The sequence below is a fragment of the Caloenas nicobarica genome, unplaced genomic scaffold, assembly GCF_036013445.1.
Source record: "Caloenas nicobarica isolate bCalNic1 unplaced genomic scaffold, bCalNic1.hap1 Scaffold_1619, whole genome shotgun sequence".
NCBI classification, from domain to species: domain Eukaryota; kingdom Metazoa; phylum Chordata; class Aves; order Columbiformes; family Columbidae; genus Caloenas; species Caloenas nicobarica.
The window spans coordinates 4,181-26,528 of record NW_027017107.1 but is presented as its reverse complement, the minus strand read 5'-3'; the positions used below and the strand labels follow the sequence as shown (position 1 = coordinate 26,528).

The 22,348-nt window shown below is 37.0% G+C and overlaps 1 protein-coding gene across 1 annotated transcript; it reads right to left on the bottom strand.

Annotated features, from left to right (window-relative positions):
* Window positions 1-4,968: 4,968 nt before the first annotated feature.
* On the bottom strand, window positions 4,969-21,874 carry LOC136002707 (coagulation factor XI-like). Its single transcript, XM_065657968.1, has 14 exons — window positions 21,817-21,874; window positions 18,745-18,907; window positions 17,977-18,083; window positions 16,227-16,386; window positions 15,556-15,665; window positions 12,707-12,866; window positions 11,839-11,948; window positions 11,591-11,750; window positions 11,365-11,480; window positions 10,926-11,100; window positions 8,775-8,950; window positions 8,372-8,467; window positions 6,514-6,653; window positions 4,969-5,124 (listed from the first exon to the last, which is right to left on the bottom strand). The coding sequence occupies exons 1-14, from the start codon at window positions 21,872-21,874 to the stop codon at window positions 4,969-4,971; spliced, it is 1,887 nt and encodes a 628-aa protein (XP_065514040.1).
* Window positions 21,875-22,348: the final 474 nt, after the last annotated feature.

Genomic DNA, 22,348 nt, shown 5'->3' with positions numbered 1-22,348 from the left:
TGCACTTCAGACAACTCTACAACTTCCTAACATATAAAGAGCCAATAAGTCCATTTCTGCACTATACGTCATTAACCTTCAGGTCTTGGGGTATGGTTGCACAGACCTGGAAGGGATGTCTAGGTGCTCCATCATGTTTTCAGTTTCAGGTGCACAGGTGAGTACCTACTATTTGGGCTGGACTTCCTTCAACTTGCACTAATTCTTGTTTTGTTTGTTCCAACTCCTCTCTCAATAATTTCACTTCAGTTTTATTTCCTATCGGCTCCTTTTAATCTCTTCTTGCATGCCCTGTGCATATAGTCCTCTTCCTTCAGTGTCATTGTCCATCTTTCCTGGTCTTTACAAACAAACACAACAAAAACAAACAAAACAAACAAAACATAAACAAAACCAAAAACAAACAAAAACCAACCAAATAAACAAAAACAAAACAAAGGGAAAAAAACCAAACACACAAACCACCACCTTCCTGTCTCTCCATTTCCCCATTTGCACATTTGCATGGCAAATAGCACAAGAAGTCCTGAAATGTAGCTGCAGGAAAGCTTATTTAATTCAGTGACAAGGAAAAACTAGTGCACTGATCTCTGAAGACTGTCTCCAGATCTCTTTTCTAGGATCTTATCAAAATAAACAAACATTAAGATGCAAAACAACTGTTTTACACCTCCACTGAATAACTCTCAGGAAAAAATTTATTGTCACAACAACACTCCATAGTAACTCTAATATATCTATATATATCTATAACATGATTTACAACACAAAGACCACAGGAAAAAACACTTAATTTACTATTCCAGGAAATGTTGGACTATAAATATGTACTATTTCATAACAGCCATTATTGTTCAAAGAGGCAAATCAACATTATCCTCTATTTGAAGTGGAAACGCATTTTTAATATATTATAGTGCAGATATCTCATAAACAAAATGAGCTAGCAATAGCTTTCCAAAGAATCCTCCATAGATACTGGAAATTAGACAGAGAATAAGAACCTACATTTTAACTGAGTTCTCCTGCTATGAAGACTACCACCATCAATTATTTTCATTCCATCCAGTTTCTTATTTTTCAGCATCTGAGATGCATTTTTCATCACAGCAGATTAATAATTTTTCACAGAATAGATAAAACTTATACTGAAAACTTATGCCAATTTGTTCCCTTCCCCTCTTCATGACAAGCAGAGTAAATGGGCATACTTGGTGATCTCTTCACATTTTCACCGTAAGAATTTTTAATTCTCCCAGGCAGAAGAAATGAGAGGCCTCGTGTCATCTTTTTTCCAGCTCAGGTCACTTTCAAGAAGACATACTTCAGTCTCAGACATTAGGCAAAGCATCAGCAGTGATAGAAAATGCAATGCAAAGGTGGTTTAATGAGAAGCTGGTTTTGTTTGGTTTATGATTCTATTAGAATGACTACAGAGAAGGCTATTAGAAGTTGAAGAGTCCACTTGAGCAGCAGCACAGTATGCCTTACTTTATGATGAACTAATTGCTCTCCAGACTATCCCAGCACACATAAAGTGTTTCATCTCTGCCTAAACGAGACTGTAAATTTCTGGCATCAGAGACCTTAATTTGTATGAAAACTCAGGGCAGTCTAATGTTGCCATTCAATATATCAAGAGTGGTGCTTGCCCCTTGCAAGATTTCTGCCCATCTAGTGTAAGTGAGATTAGGAGCTTTATTGATTTTCAGTGTAACTAAAGAGCTGAATATAAGACACTGCCAAAGACACTTACCATTAATCAAAAAAATAACTAAAGCACCAATGATTATGCTCTGTACGAACATAAATAGAGGCAGATTTAAAGTCCAGGCTTTTATTTAATGAGATTGAGATAAGTTTTGTGGTTGTTAGTTTGGGAGATAGAGGAGAAGGGAGAATAAATAAAGGTCATAAACTGTGTCTCATTTAGTGCAAGCTACATATTGAAACCAGAATGCCTAAGCAACATAGCACTTAAGAACACCAATGTGTTTCTATCTGTGAGTTTAAAGTCTCAATGAATTACATATTATGCTGATACATAAATTGAAAGGCTGAGGGAGCTGGGTCCCTTTAGTTTGGAGAAGAGGAAACTGAGGGGTGACCTCCTTAATGTTTATAAATATATAAAGGGTGAGTGTCACGAGGATGGAGCCAGGCTCTTGTCAGTGACAACCAACGGTAAGACAAGGGGTAATGGGTTCAAACTGGAACACAAGAGTTTCCACTTAAATTTGAGAAGAAACTTCTCCTCAGTGAGGGTAACAGAACACTGGAACAGGCTGCCCAGGGAGGTTGTGGAGTCTCCTTCTCTGGAGACATTCAAAACCCGCCTGGACGCCTTCCTGTGTAACCTCATCTGGGTGTTCCTGCTCTGGCAGGGGGATTGGACTAGATGATCTTTTGAGGTCCCTTCCAATCCCTAACATTGTGATTCTGTGATAAATTCAGAGAAGGTCAGATGTCCCTCATGTAGTTGTTCTTAAACGAAGTCATAAGGATTTTGTATAGCTACCAGGAACTCCTGCATTCTCCACATAACATCTATTGCTCTTACTCAATTTTTAGCTATCAGGAATTTGTTTTGGATGAATAGACAATGCAAAACTTCACTGAAAGATATCTGCTCCAAGTGAAAATACATTGAAATAAGTTCTTTTATCTGGTCAATACCTGCTGATGAAGAATGTATGCACTCACCAAAATCCTTTATCCTTTCCACAGGAACAACTAAGTTTCCTTAGGCATATTGCTGTCACCAGAAACAGAACATGGAGCTTCAGAGGTCTACAGAGCACTACTGAGCTGTCATTCCTCTCCATCACACCAATAGACACCATCCAGAGGTCTCATAGCAGATGACAAAACAAAAAAGAAAGCATAGCCAGATATTTTGTGTCCATTTGAAAAAGAAGCTGATGACAACACTATCATGAGAAAGCATTAAGGTTACCAGTTTGACATTGCATATGCTCCTTAGCAAATACACAGCTTGAGTATTGGCAGATGGGTATTTCGGATGGTCTCTTGACGATTCTTCAGAGAGTTTCAGTCTCTGTTTTCATACTGAAGCAATTCCTTTGTTTCTTCAGCAGGTCTTTTCCAGCTGTCTTCATTCCTTCCCCGTGAGGACAGAACCACATTTGAATGCCAGTAATCTTTTTTTTTTTTTTTTTTCTGCTGTGTTTCCTATTTTTTCCTACTCTTCTCAGTCCCTTATTTAAGTCTCTAGGTTTTTGATGGCAGGTTTGCGGATGAGGTTTGCTGATATTTTAAACCAGTTGTGGATCAAACTGAGCATGAAAAGGACATCAGCCTCCACCTTTATCTCCTATTCTGCTTCTTTAGTGTTGATTAAAAGTCCCAGTACACTGATATGCCTTCTCTCTCCCCCTTGATCCAATCCCCTCACCACCTGCAATGCAAGGCCCTGTCCCCCGGAGCCCACTGCGGGTGGGAGGGCAGGCAGCGGCCTTCTTTCCCAAGATGTGCCTGCAGCAGCACCATTCCCTCTCCCCTCCTGTTATATTTGAACTGTTTTCAGCCCTGCTTGGGATTTTGATTCTTTAAGAAACAAACGAACAAAACTAAACCCCTCGGCCTTTGAATACAGCTTTGGAATTTCAGATTCGTTAACTGTAGTCAGCACTGCATAGCCCAAGAAACACCCTGACTCCAGGAGCACTTCGGACACTTAAGCACAGATACAACACTTTGTAAACTTGTGGTTGTGGATTTACATTTTTCCTGAGAGTTAGCTGTAAATAAGGCATCAAAAAATTAAATACAGGCATTATTTTCAGCAGCTTGATAGTTTTCTTCCATTAATTTGATGTGTTTAATTTCTAATCTTCACAACCTCATTTACTTGTGAAGCTACTCCTGCTGTTTACCTCCACAACATATACAGTGTGGGGGTGTGGCAATTATGAGTAGCATTCTAGAACATCTTTTCAGTAATTAAACTAATGTCAATGATTAGGAAACAAGCTTATGAAGTCTGGCAAAGACAAATGTTAAGTCCTGTGCCTTCCTTTCTGATTCAATGTGAAATGCTTCCTCTTACTACAGGAAAATAATAAATTTTTTACTGCTGTTTCTTATAAACATATGTGTTAATTTTGGCCAAAAAACGTATTTGCTACCTGACACAAAATAAGGAGAAAGCATAAAAGGAAAGAACGAGAAAAAAGAAAATGAGAAATCTGTTTCTTTAATTAAGGGAAGCTAGAGATCTAGTAAATAAAAGTATATTGTGTTAAAGACCAATGACATATGATGTCTCTAAAGGGGATTATTCTTTAATTGACTTCCTGGATATTCTGTTTCAAGGGAAGTAGATCCACATTATCATTCTTGTGATAATTCCCACAGAACTTAGAATAATGTAAGTGAAAGACAGCACTGGTACCATACGTGCAAAACTGTTACCTCAGAGCTTTGCCAAAGCCTCTGTTTTTGTTTTCTCAGCTAGTACTTTCACCTTTTTTTTTTCCTAATTCCCTAAGGAAATGAGTTTTATACTACTGTAGAGGCTTCTCCCTGCCTCAACTTCCCTTACCCCTTAGTAAGTTTGTAATTGGTTGGCCCATTTCAAGCTAATTTGGACAAGGGAGTGAAATCTCCATTGCTGTGTCCAAACTTCAGAAATCAGGAGCAGCTCTCATCTCCATACATGCCCTGTAACCTCATCACTCTTATTTTATGCTAGCAAGGACAGAAGAAATCAATGGTTCAGACATATTTTTTTTTCTGCCAAATCAGTGACCACAGACTTTATTTTTATTACTGCTTTTTATTTAGTAATGGCAAAGTTCATTCATTCCTGCTTTTCTGCTTTCTTAATCACCTTTTACGTTCCAAGCTAACAAGAAACACCATTTAAAAATGCTAATGCACTTTATCACGTTGTTCCTAGGGTTATTATTTCACGACATCACTTTGAACCAGTAGGTAACTCTCATGCTACGTAGTTTTTTCTATAATCCAGTTTGAATACTCAGCAACTTTTGTGTAGACACCCGGCTGCCTGGGGCGAGCACACCCTTCGCCCCAGCTGGTGATGCCCACCAGGTACCAAACCTCCTCGTGCTTGCATGAGAGAGGCCCTCCTGAATCCCCCTGTGTCACAGGAGAAAAAGACAGAGCACGCAAGGAACAGCTCATGTCAGTATTTCTCTCTCAAAGAAAGCCTTGATCAAAAGCAGCATCATGCAATGTTAACATCAGCATAACTGCCTAGATTTCAATTACTTTCACCTAAGGCTAAGTAACAGGATATTGAAGCAGGTTTTCTGTTTTTCTAGTAAATTGACTTCTAAATACTTTCCAGTCATTGCAAAAAAATTTCCACTTCACATTAAGGTTCAAAACTACTATGTTTTGTTTTAGTTGTTTGTTTTGTTTTGTTAATTTATCTACATACACTGATTTAAGATCCAGTGAAGTGGTGGTGAGAGAAATCGGAAAAATGTCAGCATTTTCTCTTATGACTTTGGTTTTCGTACACAAACCTCAGTTGTCTATATGGCTTATTTTCTTTGAGTGATTCTGTCCCCCTCAGGACAAAACACCTCTCTGTTTTCTTTTCCTATTCCTAACTGATCTTTCTGAACATAGGGTTCTTTAGTGTAGCTGTTCCGAGTTGTTGAGACAATAACAAGTATGTTATTTTTATAGAACAGCATCTCCATGTTCTGGTGCACTGTATCAGATAAAGAAAGCTTAATTGGCATAGAGGAAAACTTCCCACCTCTGGGTATTTTTATTCCTAATTACTCAATTCTGATCATAATAACAGTAACATTTTAACATAAAAATGTTAACTGTTAAATGCTTAAAGTGAGAATACTGTATTTGGTAGAAAATTTAATCTTACTAATCAGACTATTTTCTTCTTGCATAAATTAACTCAAAATATTTAAATTAATGGAAGTGCATGAGTTTACAGTTGAGCAGAGAATTTGGATCACTGAACTCATGTTGTTGTGACATTTTCAATTCTAATAAGGAACAAACCAATCTGCTCAGCCTGTTTTTAGCCTTCCTTTCCCCATGCATTTTAACGGCATTGCTAGTACCCTCCCTTCTGGTTTGTACACAGTGGATGGTTTAAAATAAGCTTTCACAAGCTAAGAAGTAAGAACATCACATAGGAAATCTGCTTCTGTTGGAGAAATGCTTTAAGATGCTATGCTTGCTCTCTTTGGATCTCTGATACTCCAAAGGAGTACTGTTTTATTCCCTAAATGGAAGAGATATATATATATATATACACACTCAGAGTTTCTTATCTTTGGAATTTATCCCTAATGATTTCAATGTCACATAAGAAATATTTTGCATATACTTTGATTTTTAGTGCTTTTGACATGCAAAAGTGATGAGTTAATCAACAGCTCTATTGATAACCATATTTTTCTAATGGCAATTAGAATTAATTACAGTATTCAATTATATATTTGAAGAAATGGTTGGGATATGTGACTACATACTACTTCATTTCATTACCTTACAAGCATCCCTTCCACCTTCATCATAGCCAGCACAGATCACTTTGTCATCTATTCTGCGCTTCCGGTACCTTGCCTGGCATTCCTCTCTTGACATGAGGGGCACAGTAGCCTTCTGAAGAATGTCTTCTACACGGCCTGTGTAACAGATGGTATGAACAGAGAGATGTTTGCTCCTAGCAAAATAAAAGTTAAAACTGTAGAAATCCCCATACAGTGAAATCACAAGGTTGGAGGCCTCTGCTTTTGGATGTTCATTACAGTGTTCTTCCTCTTTTTTTTATATTAGGAAACCATGTAGTTTGTCTGCTAATTTGAACGTTTTTATAATGACACATTTTGTCTCATGCCTGGGCAAGTTTCAAAACTCCCTTGTGATTTGCAATGAATCCTTGTATGAGTACAGCTTTCAGGACATTGGCATTTGGAACCTGTCTTCCTGCTGAGACCATTGCTTTGTATTATTAATGATTATTTCTTAATAATGTGTTTTGATAGAATTGGAACATCTCAACCACCAAATCTGTGCTGCTTCACACCCTAGTCGCTTACCAAGAGTAAATACGAGTAATTGAGAGCAGAGTTTTCTTCAAAATTAACAGCAAAAATTAGCCTATACAATATCTGCCTTCAAATAGAAAGGTATATAAAGTAAAGTACATTGTTTAAGTAAGGTTTTTAAATATACATAAAATACATATATATATAATACATAAATAAATGTAAAACCAGACTCAACTAATTAACAGCTACTTGGCCTACTTCCATATAAAATCAAAGGAGTTCAAATACCATCTACTATCAAAACACAAAGGCAATTGGCACTGTTTATAATCAGTCTTCAGAATCATAAAAGCAACATTCTTCAATCTCTAATTTCTGAAGTCACATGAATATAATCACATTAAAAAAAAAAAGCATGTAGTATGTGCAGACTATAATTCAAAATCCCACAGAGTTCAGTGATAAGTCTGTTGGCTTTTTTTCAGCTGGGAGCACAGAGAGGAGCGTGCATCCAGATATACACTATTTTTTGCCAGCCCATTGAGCTAGAATCTAAGGAAATGTATTTGAGGGCTGTATAGCATATATTTTAAGGTTTCATTCTTACTTTCATTTCAAAGTATTTTTTCAAACAATTCATTAATATTTGTTAGGATCTGTTCCAATTTTTGTGTTGGAGCACAGAGTTATTTAGTGATAATTTTATACATATTTCGTATATGTTTTAAGATGTCTTAATAGAAGCAGATTCTAATTAACAATTATATTACGATGTTGGCCAGATAGAAATAATGGTAGCCAAGAGCATAGTAGAATTTTCTGTAAGAAAACCCACAGCAAAACAAAACATGGCCTGACTCTAATCAAATGTCTATCAGTGTAAAGGAGGAAAATGACTAATGAAACTGAACAAGTTATGCAATTACTACTGGAATAACTGACATCAGAGTCACACGTTCAGATCATGAGCTCAGACCTTTTTTTGGCAACTTCTTTGGCTTGGAGATTTTCGGTATTTGATTTAACCTCCAACTCAATGTTTCTTAGTAAAAATGAAAAAGTAATAATGAAGTCTTTTCCTTGCACACATATAATAAGCTGAAATCAAAAGGTCTTGCTGTATTTGATATCCTTAAATTTCCTCAGTTAAGACACTCTCTCCATCTCTCCCTTTACTCTGCCATGGTAGATGAGCTGCATTAAGTCACTGGACTAACTTAAGAACTCCCTAAAGTGATCAGCATTTGTAAAACATCAGAGCACACATTTGTACTAAAGAACATTAATAAGATCTGGAATAGGTAATCTACAGCTTGACAGCTTCTCATCATTGTTTAAATATTTATCTGTACCTTTTTCTTTTCTGTAACCCCATCCAATTACCCAACAGTCAGTATAAAGTATGTTAGCATCTTCTTTTGATGGCAGGCAAATAGGTAGTTGGAGATCTAAAATATGATTAAAAATATTAGTTTGACCAGCAGAAACAACTGCAACATGAAGGTTTTGTGGGTACCTACACGACTCCTGATGATAGTCTCCACGTTATGCTTTGTCCCTTACACAATATATCATTCCAGTCACATAAATAAAAGCCACCCATTTTCTTTTCAAAGCAAGCAGAATGAGATTCTCCTCAAGCCCCAGTAACTGCATGTTAAAGGAAGCCAGCCCAGGTGTCATGCACTGCCATACCAATACCAGCCCTGTGTCATCCTGCACATATTCAGAATTCCTCTGAAATACGCTACATACCAGTAAAATTCATGGGCTTATCAAGTTTCATTAAAGCAATGTCATATCCAGTCCGTGCATATTTATAGTGAGGGTGAACAATAATCTCTTCCACTTTGAAGAAGGGTGTATCCTCATTTATTTCTGATTGTTTTAAAATACCAGCATAAACACGCCAAATGTTGGGATTCGCAAGACTGAGGGAAAAAGACAAACAGTAATTCTATGGCAAAATATTTGCTCTGATTTAGAGTTTGTGTGCAGCTGTCAACATCTTCCGTTACTCCTGAGTGTACAGTGAAGAGCACTGAGGTCGTTCTTTCCATTTTTTATTTTCACACTTTCAGAACTAAAAAATATTTCATTCTGTCCATTCTCTCCACTTCTGCTTCTTTCTGTTCCTCTCCCTATTCATATTTTCATCCCCACATCAGTTTTCTCTCTACTTTATGTTCAGACTCTCATTGTCCTGATCCTTCTTCATCCTCTTTCCCTGCCTTTTTTAATTTTCTATTCTCCTATTTAAAAAAAAAAATATATATATATATATATATAATCAAGGGTCTAATGCAAGCCCTGAAGCCCTGAAGTAGTAAATGAGATTCTTTCCATTCATTCCAACACAGCAGCTTTTCTTGCAATAAAAAAGGGTTGGGAATAGAAATTTGAGTATATTATGCCACTTGTTTTTCAGGAAAATGACACTAGCCATGTAAATATAGATTAGAAAGTGTAATATCATAGATCTATATGAAATGTTCCAGCTAATCTTTATGATTTCAACTTTGAGTAAGTTTAAGGGATATTTCATTGTAGCATTCTACTCTTACGGCAACCTAGAAATTTTGGTATATGCAATGAAGAAGATGCAAAATTCTCTTAAATAAAGTTTAAAAAAAATTTGAAGATTTTATATATGAATTCATAAATGCCAGTTAGGCTTAATAATTTCCAGTTAACATAGTCTATTTTTTATATTTATTTTGCAGGCATATCTTCTCCCTTTGTCTTTTATAATACTGGTAACTTCTACACTGGATAGCAGGTAGAGTTCCCCCTTTTTATATAGGGGTTTTTCAGAGAGTTTGACTGCTTTTATAATGCTTGCCACTGGAGGCAAAATATTGGCAATACTATTCCACATGAAAACAATAATGGGTAACATAAAACACTGCAGGAGTAAAAATGTCTGATTTTGGACCATGTTGCTAGGTCAACAAATTTTCTTTGAAGCACTTTATCTGTTACCGGTCCTTTTTCTGCCAGACTGCATTATAGTCTTACACTTTCCACTCTCTAAATGACAGGATAACCTGCTTTACAGGTGATGACAATGTAACAAAGGAAATTAATCATCTGTGTGACAATTAAATCAGCGGTTCACAACACATGTAATTTAATGACCCAAATCTGATGGTAATTTGATTAACACTACAGGCTATATGCATCAGTACGAATTAACAATGGCTTGGATATTGCTCACTTTAAATTTTATTCTTACAGCTGAAATCTGCATTAAAAATAGGGCATTAATTGACCGATAGAGAGAATTTTGAAAAAAAAAATAAATAAAAAAGAAATAAAAAAGAAACTGTTGAAGGAAAACCAGGACAACTGGGATCTGGTTGTTTCATATAAGGCAGAGATAGGTAACTCAGGTACAAGGAGCAGCCTAATGGGACCCCCACAGAGGTCAAATAAGTTAACTAGCTGAGCTAACTGCTGCTGAAGCTATCAGATTAGCATCACCTTCCTAAGTGTCATGGAGAAATCTCTGAGATAAGTAATTTGAAGTTTATAAAATGTAATAACCTAACAACAGATTTTCCTTGATAAATGAAATGATATTACAGTAAGGAAAAGCTAATATCGCATGAGAATATCTAAGTTTCTGTAGGTATCTAGTGTCTGCTTTAGAATTTAATCTTCTAGATGCATTAAAATAATTTAGCATCAGTAGCACAATACTATGTTATAAAGGGACAAAGTATGGAGTTCTAGTTATGTTAAGAATATGAATTGTCTATATTAGAAGTTCACCTTTTGATTACATTAAAACAGTTTATTTTATTCTAGTTCTCATTTTTATTTTTCTGAAAGGTAGGTCTCAACTTATCTCACACTCCAGATGAAATTTTTGGTTGTATTTTTACATTTCCATTTAGGCCTCACCTCATGACGCAGTGAGCAGCTGTAAGAATCCACTGGTTGCTGATGATGGAGCCCCCGCAGACATGTCTCCGACGAGACAACTTGACGTGCAAGCTGACCTGCCATGGCCACTCACCAGGGGCAGAGTCTGTACCTCCAACGATCCTAATATTTCTTGCAGAATGCTGCATGCACACTACAGAAATAATTCAAACCTGTGCTTAAAGATAATTTACACTTGCCAGTGATAAATGAAGATGAGACAACTGCTGATCCCTGAATAGGGACCGATCTATTGCAAAGAAGGTGATACATGAGACATTCTAATCCCGTTATGATTTATGATCATAAAGTCTATTAAAACCAAGTTCACAGGGCTACTCTTGGTGTTTACAATGTGCAAACCTGGCCTGAAATCAGTTAAACCCTGTCTCTTTTACACAAAAGAAGTTTTACTCACCGGTGCTGGCTTTTTTTTTACATAATCTTAGTGAGTATCCAGAGATCCTTCCTGGCCCATGTACTATTTTCACTGGAGATCCATTTGACGACATTCTTAGGTGACACTCACACTTTCTGCCAATGAATTAATGCAAAGGTTATTATGATAACATACATCACCCTCTCATCAAGTCTGCGGAATTATTATTTCGGCAATCTTTGAACAGCTAAAAAATATATCTCACCCTTCCTCATTGCATGAATCTTGGAGGGGAAAGTAGGTAAAAAACTGGCAGCGGATCACATCTGTGCAAACCTGCTGACAGGCTCTGTGTCCTTTAGTATAAGTGACATTCAGTTCATCTCCCAGAAAATTCATATGCATGTAAGTGCGAGAATTGCAGGCTGTAAGAATGAGCGCATTCCAAGCATCAGAAAGTCTATTAGTTTGATTAATTTAAAGTTAGTATTTTAATTGTAATTTATTGTTTACCAGGAAAGGATCTTCTGCAATTTAGGAGACCAAAGCCTGATACAGCATTTTCTCGTGATGTAAGTGCCTCTGGTATCCCACTTGTGGATGTCTTGAGAAGGCAAAGATTTCTAAAACAAACAATTTTTTACAATAACTAAACCTGTTTTCGCATCTAAAAATTGATTGTTTGGGTACTGGAAAGAGAAGGTTCTTTCTTAAATTTGGTTTTTTGTTCCAAGTTTCTATCTGTAAAAGTATTTCATATGAAAATGCATTCACTGAGTCCACTAGTTCACACTAAATTTTTGTAATATTGTGAAATGTCATATGACTGTATTACTAAAGGTTGTACAGCATTTATGCATATGTAGAAGGGGTGACCTTAGATGATACATGCCCTCTCATCTTTGGTTCTCCCTGAAATTCCTTTGAAACGTTGTTCTTCAGTTCCATGTGGAATGTAGATTTTTAACTATTCTCACTAATAAGTGTGAAAGCTCAATAGAAACATTTTTTAAACCTGTTAAGTTTATTGAAGATCTTTTCAAGTAAATAACTTAATACTGCTAGGAGACCAGATGACTTTTTTGATAATTTCATAAAATTCAGCTTTAAGTCATTAAAGCAATCTGGAGGCTTTCTGTCTCTTTGATGTGTATAACTCTTTTCTGCAAAACGAAACCCCTGATCACACTGGAGAACAGATGAAATGCCCACAGGAAATCACAAGCTTATGAATACAAAACATAAAAAGCTGTGCTTTACTGAAAATAACCTTTTAACAAAAATTTCCAAAAGTATGAGAAAATAGTGGTTAAAAAAATACTGTGTGCTTTAAAAAAAAAAAAAATCGACTTAGAGAATTAAAGTTAGTTGTCATATTCACCTTTGGGATTCTATTTGCCATTCCCTGGTAAAGAATGTAAAGAACAAGCACTTTGGAAAATATGTACAAATAGTTTGGCAGACAGAGATATCAGGAGTGAAAAAACTTGTAATATTAATTCCTGAAAATTCTTGATCTTCAAAAATGTCCATTTGACAATCTGTATAAAACAAGAACAAAATATCAAAATTCCAAAGATTGTATTATGCCATTAGAATATTAAGGTTTACATATTATACGTTTCTATCCTTATTCACATTTTCCTTCCTTTGTTACTGATAATCTGGAAAGATAAAACCACATTTTAACCAAAAACTATTTCTTCAAGAACATTTTTGAGTGTGTAAACTCATGGAGAGGACTGCTGAGAACAGATAAGGTTCATATAGAGAAAAAGAGAAATTACATGTTAGAATACAGATTTGCTAATCTAATAGGAAAGGCTTTCAATTAAGAGCAGTGGAGATCAGTCTACAAATCCACAGTTAGGAATAAATCATGATAATCTAGGCAAAGGCTAAAATAATGAAGGTAATGGGTATATCTAAGAGGATCATAGGAAGACTAGAAGAAAAATAATGAGATGATCCTCTTAACACTTTATTGAATGCTATTTAAAAAGTAGGCAGAATAAGCAGGAATAATGTATAGTTTGCCCTCTGACATGACCAAAATAACATAACAGAGGCTCAGCAGGATAATTCACACAACCAAACTACAGATATAGGAGTTACAGGAAGTACCAGCATGTTTAGAAAAAGAAGAATGAGTTGCAATCTCCAAAGATATACTTGAAGATCTAGTTAAAATCCCAGTGCAACAATAAAAAGGAGGAAAAAAGGAAGTACCAGTATGGAGGATGTTTATTGAAACTATCAAGCTGTAAAGACAGTAAAAACAAGGAAATGATCCGAAACATATGACTTGGTGGCAGCAGAGAACTGGCAGCAGCTGTTGAGAAACTGCAGCAGCCAAGTCGACACTACCCAATGAGTTATGGAAACATACTGGGAACGCCTAACTACAGAAAGGGAAAAGCACCAAGAGAGGTAGAGCTTAATGTGGCTCCTGTTAATTTGATAAGGTTTTCAAAAAACACTGGACAGAAATTACACAATAAGAACATGGGGGGCAGCGGGGGAGGGGGAACACAGCAGACTAAGAAATAAGTGTCAATTAATTCTGACAATTACTAGGTAAGATGACATGTTAAGGGGAAACAGAGTTCAGGACAATTGATAGTTTCTAAGGAAAATCATATTTAAAGCACAAATGTGGATCTGGAACTCTAGCGAAGCTAACCCATGACCTCAATGGTCATGTTCAGTGATCATTCAACAGTCAATGGCCTCAAGGAAGGTACTTTGCAAAGGGCAGAAATATAGACAAATTACTGTGGATGTGTAATAGCATAAGGACAAAATCAGAAAGGCAAAGGCACAAAATGAAAGGCCAAATAAGAAAGAACAACTCCTGAAAGAAAAACATGCAGTACTGTTCAGTTAGCATTAAGAAAGGAGCTCAAGTTCTGCTCAGAGGAGAAGGAAAGCTAATGGCAAAGGACACAACAAATGCCGAAGAACTATGTGGGTTGTTTCTTTTTCCTCTCTTCTTTATGAAAACAAACTGCAGTTAGATGGTCAACAACATTAGCATTACTGAGCAGAGGGAAGAGGGGATGGTAGAACAGGGGACAGAGAAATCCCATAATATTGATGATTACAGTGGTCTTAGAATCTGATTGAAGCAATCTGAAAGTTTCTTGGTACAATTTAGCTTTTTGATGTTCATAGAGGTTTGCTGTGATTCCAAAAGTTTTGAAGGGAAGCATCTATTTTTAAAATTATGATCATTGCTGCCATGTCATGACTATCATAACCACGAATATCTGTCTTTCTAGTATATCTTAATGATAGAGTTTGGAAAAAAATATCTTCCCTCCATTCTCTCTCATTCACATAGTGAAGGAACAGCTAAATTGTTTACTTCTCTTTAAAAAATTTTTTCTTCCTTTTCCTTCCTTTTTTTTTAATTCTTCACACTTCATTTTTAAGATCTGAACAAAACTACTTTTTAAATGGTTTCTGAAGGTTATTCCTACAGTAGTACTAGCAGAGTCTGAAGAAAACATATCAATACAGAAAAAAAGATGCAGAGCCTATACAAAATGTGATTTCTACGGGAAAACAGGAAAACTAGCTGTGAGCTAAAATAAGGGTATATGGAAGCAGAAGAACATCACCACCATTAAGAAGGGAAAATACCACACGATAAGTCAAAGTGGAGGTAGATTAAAAAAAAAAAAAAAGAAGAAAAAAAAAAAGTAAAGATGTTTCAGTTGAGAATAAGAAAGTATAACACACACTGCACTCTTGAGTTTTGCCTGAGTAATGATGGCGGGAGCAAGTACAGACACTGCTTCATCACAAATCACCCACAAGACACACAATACATCCCTTATCTTAGCCAGTTGTATTAGAAAGCCACAGGTCTTCATTGAAAATTTCTAAGTGCATACACAGTATACAAACAGAATTTAGAAAGCTTTGATTTTGATGGGATTTTATCTTTCGTTTTTGTATTCACAGTACAAAGATAACGTGCAATTTCATTAAGCTAATCTTATGATCTTCAAAGCATGCAACTGTCTTTGTAAGACGAATGATAAAATGGAAAAATTAAAAAGATCTGAATCTCCTGTGTGCCTGAGAGTACTAATTATATTGGTAAAATAAGTTTCTATTAGAATTATATTACATAATGCAACATTTCTACATGTCAGAGATAAACTGCACCTCATCATCCACAGCCCTTAAAACCAAACTGAATCCGAGATTTTAAATAGTTACCCATTTCAGAAAGCTGGCATGCCTTTAAAGAGAATCCAGACACAATGTCATCAAGCACCTTTATGCTGGTTGGAGTTCCTACACTGGCATGTTTCAAGAAGCATTTTTTACTGAGTGACAAAGGATAAAGAAAGTGGTAAGACAAAAGGCCATCTTTCTTGGTCTACACCATCCACCTAGCCCCGTAATTCCTACTCTGGTACACGTTCTGGCCATGGGCCAGAGCAATCTTTAAATAAGTAACAAAGCTAGCTGAACAAAGTTTAACTTGTAAAATTGAGAAGATTAACGGCTCAAAAATAGGCCTGATAAAAATGAAAGCATTTCCCTGGCTGCTCTGATGATGCTGTTTTCAGAGCAATAAGCAAAGCAAGATTTAACAAAGCATTAATGCTGCACACCTACCAATATAATTTGCATTTCAATATCTCCAGAGGATTTTAAATTTTTTCAGTGCTATGATAATCAAGTTTGGTTTTCTCATTGATGGGCAAATGGAAGCTAATTTACCACAGACATTTTTCTATCTGTGACTTTGAATAAACATTGCAAGGATGACAAGTCAAGGAAAAATTATTTCCTTGAATAAATTCTCACACCCTAGGCTGCTCTGAGATTTACTCTACTAAAGCACAGCACTGTCCAATGAGAGGGATCAAACCTGTATTTACCGAAAGCTTGCATTGTGAAAAGTTTCTGAGGCATATGTAAAAAAATGACAACGGTTGTCATTGGTACATCTTCTTTGACATTGTTGATAGCTGTCAGCCACAGTAACATCATGAATTTTCCCTTCCATATCCAGTCCTATGTGGACATCTGGACTGCAAGCTGCAAAAAAAAGAGACCAAGTTCTGAAAATGTGCTTTTATTCTTTCCCATACCCTGCACCCCAAACTGTCCAAAATATAGCAGCTCATATGACACAGCCCTCATAATCCAGATTCTACATCATATGCTCACTTCAGTTACATCGTATTTCACATATACTTCTAGTAACAAAATGAGAAGTGTAGGTATAGTATAGGGCTGCACGGCAGAGGAAAAATCTAGCAGACTTTGAGAGTGCTGCTGCCTCCATGAGAGTGGAGCTCTAATAGCTATAGCTGAGACCTTGATAACATTAATCAAAGCAAGAACTCAGGATTAATCCTAAAACATTCTTTCACATTTCCAAACTAATAGAGCAGTTTAAAAGGTAAATTCTGTCCTCATAAGCAACAGCCTTCTCCCGTTTGAGTCAGAAGATTTCATTTACACTCCACAGAGGGAGAACTGGGACTGTGGGGTTTGAAATAGCTTTTCCCCCCACGCACAATGCAGGGTTTGCCTCATGGTTGGTGAGATCTCTTCACAGAACAGAAGTCAGCCAATCCTTGGTGGGGGTTTTAAACATACATGGGTAGGTTTTCATTTTAGTGATATTAGTCTGATTCTAGAGTAACTCCAGTGATATTAATTAGTCTATATAGCATAAAGAATTACATTCCACTGAAATCTATTTTGCTGGGCCAAAGCTACTCAGAAATACAAATGTGACAGGATGTTGGCAGGGAAGGTCTTTTGGAAGTCCTGACTGCTCTGAAAGGCAAGTGGCAAGCAAAAGCAAGCACAACTGTGTGTCAATAGCTGAAATGGAGAACTTGTGTAAAGTAATATCCAATTAACACTGGCTTATTGAGGTGCTATACCAATAAAACTAAAGAATTAGCCTGAAATCCATAAGACGCTAGTTTGTCTCAAGGTCAGGAAGTGAATAAATATATTCTTCCTTATGTTGTTTTTCTGCAGTGCCATGACATGCTTAGAGCTGTTATCCTCTCAACGAAATCATTATGATGATACAAGTTTTAAACATATTTAAAACAACACATTTAATAGACTTGAAATATGCCTGCTGATAACTCCCAGGTATGGCGTGCTCACACTAAGACTCTGTGCATAGCACACATACACTAAAAGATGGAGCTGCTCATAAATTATTACACAAAATCATGAAGGTTGCAACATCACTGTGAATATGCACTTCTGTTTTGCTGGGTACCTACTCTACAGAGTTACAAAACAGCATCACACATGCCTTGTGAGCAGTTTGCTGGAGGGGAACTGTAGTAGCAAATGAATCTTTAGAACTGTAGCTATCAGTTAAAGCATGTGCTCCTATTTGGCCCTAGCAAATGAAATAGTGACTGCAAGAGCATAATTTCCATGTTACCTTCTCTAGGGAGCCTTGGTGGTGGATAGTTGGGGCTGAAGTGGAAGATTTTGCACACTGTGTATGAAAGAAATCTGGCAAAGAATATACCAATCACTGCTTGGCTGCTTCCCTAATTGTATTTGTGGTTTAAAAATGCTAATTTTCTAACATCTGCTACATGATACAGAGCATAAAATTCATACATGTCAATAACCATATCTTACCACTAATTTGGATGTTACACTGTTTTAAGGAATGTCCGGAGATAGCTCCTTCCATATCCACTTTTGGCAGCATTTCTGTATCGCTGTCTTTTAAGTAGCAGGAAAACCTGTGTTTTAAAACGTAGCAGTTTACAGCTTTTACAGCACAGTCCTTCCTAATTGTTTCTCAGGTGAAATGCAGGCTGCCCAATATCCCTGACCATTAAAATTTAGACAATAAGTGCAATTTGGAGAAAGACAGGGTAGAGCTCCATCTGCTTTGTTGGCAATGGCATATTTGGTGACAGATGAGAATATACAGTGTTTGTGGGAGCTCCAAAAGATCTCATTAAAACGAGAAGCACAGCCCAGGGTTTGGAGGACAGAAATGTACTGGGCATAGAGAGGGAGGATAGCCTTATCCTTAATTGTGAGAAAAATATGCTAAAGAGAGGGGTGAGGGGTGCAGTAGAGGGGACCATTGGAGATGTGAGATTGCTCACATTGTCCCTCAACATTAAATACATGCTATGGAGGAAGGAGTGCACAGTCAATTCTGTTCCCTTGGAAAGGTGGGTATTTGACCATGAAAAACTGGGCATTGCCAAATTTAATCTTTCAAATTTAGGCAAATACTCTTTTGGAAAACCAGTTTTAAAGATAGACAACATTGTTTTCCACTACAACCCTGAAGCCTCCCCTACGTGCCTGTGTTCTGTCAAAACGTTACCGAGTTCCTAAAACTACCCCAGGAGACAAGCAAAAGCCACATGAACATGAACATTTTACCTTTTTGCAGGATCTTTAGTCCATGTCGCAGGCAAATAGGTGAAGAGCAGACAGGTGGGGTGGTAAGTACACACTACTTGGCAGTAATTGGCACTTGGTGTAAAAACCGTGGCGAGGTCACCTCCCTGGAAGTATGTATTTTCATAGGTCTGAGTCACACATTCTGATATGGAATAATAAAACGCATAAATTATTAGAGATGTGCACAGTTCACCAGAAGAGGGTGAAGCCACTGCTTCTCTTTGTCATTGACCTTGCTTTTAAGAGAGTCCTTTGGCAGGAGAAGAAGGTGAGGGAGGTGAGTAGCACAGTTCCTCTAAGAGTCTTGTCTTTGCTCTCCAGTAGAAATAAAACTCTCTAGGGTGTGTCCCGAATTCCCTGCCTTGTCCCCAATGCTGGAGCAGGGCAGTTTGAGCTGAGAGAAGCCTGAGCAGCAGAATGGGCCACAAGGCAGATCTGCACAGCAGAGAGGGAAGGGACCTTCTCATGTTGATCTCAGGAGCTGCAGAAGCATCTTCTGAGAGAGACCAGTACCGTTAAGAGGAAAACCAGCACCATTAAGAGGAAAACCAGAAGAAGGACGTCCACAGACCAAATAGAATTAGTTGTACGGGAAGACAGTCCTATTTTGTTTAGGGATGCTTAGAGGCCAGAGTCACAGACAGTGCCACAGTGCACAGCTTCAGTTGCTCCCAGCATTATATAAAACCTCCGCTCCTCACACTTCACTGTGAACCCCCTCTTCTTCACAATGAAGAAAATACTGTTACAGGAGTAGTGTCTCAGGAGCCATCCAGAATAAAAATGAGCTCAACTATGGCCTCACATCTGCAGGAATTCATCACCAATCCCATCTTGAACTCTGCAATTAAACCCACTCATGCTGCAATGAAGATACCCAAGCAGCACGAATCTGTTCCCACCTTTCAAAATGAAGGAGCCTGTAAGATCTCTTTGTTAAAACACACGAGAGGGCTGGCTTTGCAGAGGAGCCTACTCTCTTCTTGTATTTTGGTCTCTAAATGTGTAGCAAATCGGCAAATGTGCTGATTTTTATTCCTGTACAAAAGTGCTTTTTCTTAGCTAAAAGATAAAAAGAAAATACTGTGTTTTTACAGAATGGGAGGAAACCCAACTGAAAACATCTTATCTAGCTGGTTAATCTGTTATAATAGACCTATCATACTGTATCAAAAGCTATTTAAAATGAAAACAAATGGAACTATCATATTGGATTTTATAGTTTTAAAATGTTATGAGTCAATTTCAATTTGTTAATGTGATTATAAACTATACTTAGGTAACTCTATGTTTCCTACACATGGGTAAGATATATAATTTACACACACACACACTTCCCCCCCCCCCAAAAAAAAAAAGAACAAATAATTATTAGACAAATGTGCAAGATATGCTAATATCTTTTAAAGGTTAATTTCTCATTAACACAAAATGTGTACCTTATAAACATCCATATTTTCTGGTATATACGCTTTCGATATCTTTCTCTAAAAATCAGTATTTATTATTCTCAGTAGGGCTTCTTCAACCAGATTTGTCATTAATAGAAAAGCATTTTATTTTCTATTACTTAGAACAATGTAAGTGAATTCTAAAGTCAAAAGAAAATAATATTGCAATTATGTGCTCTATCAGTCATTGTGGATCTTATTTACCTTCTAGTGTAAAAATAAGACACAAAAAATTGATTTATGCTGTAAAACTATGAAACTCTGTCTGAGTTCTGAAATACTTTAATAAATATATGTTTCCTAGGCCTCAGAAATGTTTCAAGATTTTAGTTTTGCTGAGATTTCAATCCATGTAAAAATATTTCCTTAAATCATACTACCTCTATCAAACAGATTTTTCTAAAAAGCTGAGTTACCTAATTGTGCTCTGAGAAAACAGTTAATACATTACTGAAGATAAACCTGTGTTAGATCTTAGTTATAACTTATCAGAACAGGGAACTTCAGGGAAATGCAGTGCAATTTTTGTAGTTTGACTTTTGTTAACTGAACAAGGTAAATCATTAACACAGATTGACATTGAAAAAAATACACAGTCACTAATTTTCCAGTGTATCAAGAGAATTCTAAAAAATAATTTACAATAAAACCAGTGGTTCTAGAGTTATTCACACATTGCAATAGTCTTTCAAGCATGATGGTACGCAGGTGTCACACAGACAATTTTTAAATCCATAATTTCACGCAAAGGCAATGTGTGAGTAGGACCAAAGGTTAGTGAGGTTTGTTTCTTAAAAAAAAAAAATGGAAAAGGATGTTGGCTCTGAAGCTCAGCTGCTGTGAAGCTGCTGGGCTGAGTGGCTTCTGCACCGTGGCTGAAATAAAACACCGATATATTAATATATGTGCTTTTCCAGAACCAGATGCTCCTTTTTTGGCAGAATACCCTGTTGACATTGAAGACCCCACTAACCTGTCACAGTAGGAACTCAGCACATTTTAGACTTCAGCTCTGTAGTTTGGAGAAGACTTCAATGCTGGCTCCTACCCCAAGGACAGTGCCTGGGAAAGGGCTGTGGCTCCTCTGCAGCAGGGAAGAGGCAGCCAGCTCACCCCAGCACCCATCACTGCAAACTTTAGAGACCTCGAATTTGTTCTGGAGGGGAACCAGGCTAGAGAAAAGCCAGCTGAGAAGCACGGGGCTCCACTCAACCTCTTGGAACCCCCATTGACTCTTCCTAAGCTGCTGCTAAAGCTGCTAAGCTTGCTGCTGGGTGTAGGACACTGAGCGTCACAGCAATATGCCAGATACAAGTTGGATGCAGCCTCAGTCGGACAGATAAAACTGCCCGTAGCATTGTCCCTTGTGTGCTGTGGGAGGTGACAGCATAGAAGGGTGGCAGGACCATGTCAATAAAGCCCCATGAGAAAGTTCCACATAAGGCAATAGGGTTATGCGAGTTACTCAAACTTAACCGAGCGCAACCCAGCAGAATGAAAACAGCTCTCTCAGGAATAGACTGCAGTTACTAATTGTCTCCCCTCCTAGAAGAGTTGCGTTACTCTGTGTGCCTATCTTAGGAATCATATATTCACTTACCACTGTAAACGGAAGCAAGTAAGAAAATGAAATAAAAAGTCTGATAAATCCAAATCATCCTAAAAAAAAACAAAAAATCATTTTTTAGGATATGTTCAATTAAAGGTGTATAATTAGTTTTATAAAGTATCACAAGGTACATCACCGATTTACACTTGTACTGTTACACTGTTAATTCAAAACGACGTTGAGAATTACAAATTACAGATGTGATATGCAGTTATGGCATATATAAAGTAGCATATAAGAGCAACAAAGGTTCGTCCTTTACTTATGGTTGCAAGAAGCAACAAAGCTTACAACCGTTTAGAGAATTTGTGCTTTGTTTTACAGCAGAATATTTATTCTTGCTTAGACTGGGAGCAATATTCCATCGAAATGCTGTTATTAATCCTGACTGTCCTGGTAGTTAAGTGGATACTATTATCAAGGGAGCAAACAAATGACTCGCACTTACTACTTTTGGTATATGTTATATGAATTTTAAATCTTTTTTTTTCCACACATGCTATGACTTAAGCTGTGAAAGAAG

What these genes read in the sequence shown, in the direction of transcription:
- LOC136002707 (XM_065657968.1), bottom strand. Translation starts at nt 21,874, where the DNA reads ATGATTTGGATTTATCAGACTTTTTATTTCATTTTCTTACTTGCTTCC. An exon ending in ACTTGCTTCCGTTTACAGTG is followed by an intron (nt 18,908 to 21,816) that starts GTAAGTGAATAT and finishes ATTCCATATCAG; the next exon opens with AATGTGTGACTCAGACCTAT. An exon ending in GTGTAACATCCAAATTAGTG is followed by an intron (nt 16,387 to 17,976) that starts GTAAGATATGGT and finishes TTTTTTTTGCAG; the next exon opens with CTTGCAGTCCAGATGTCCAC.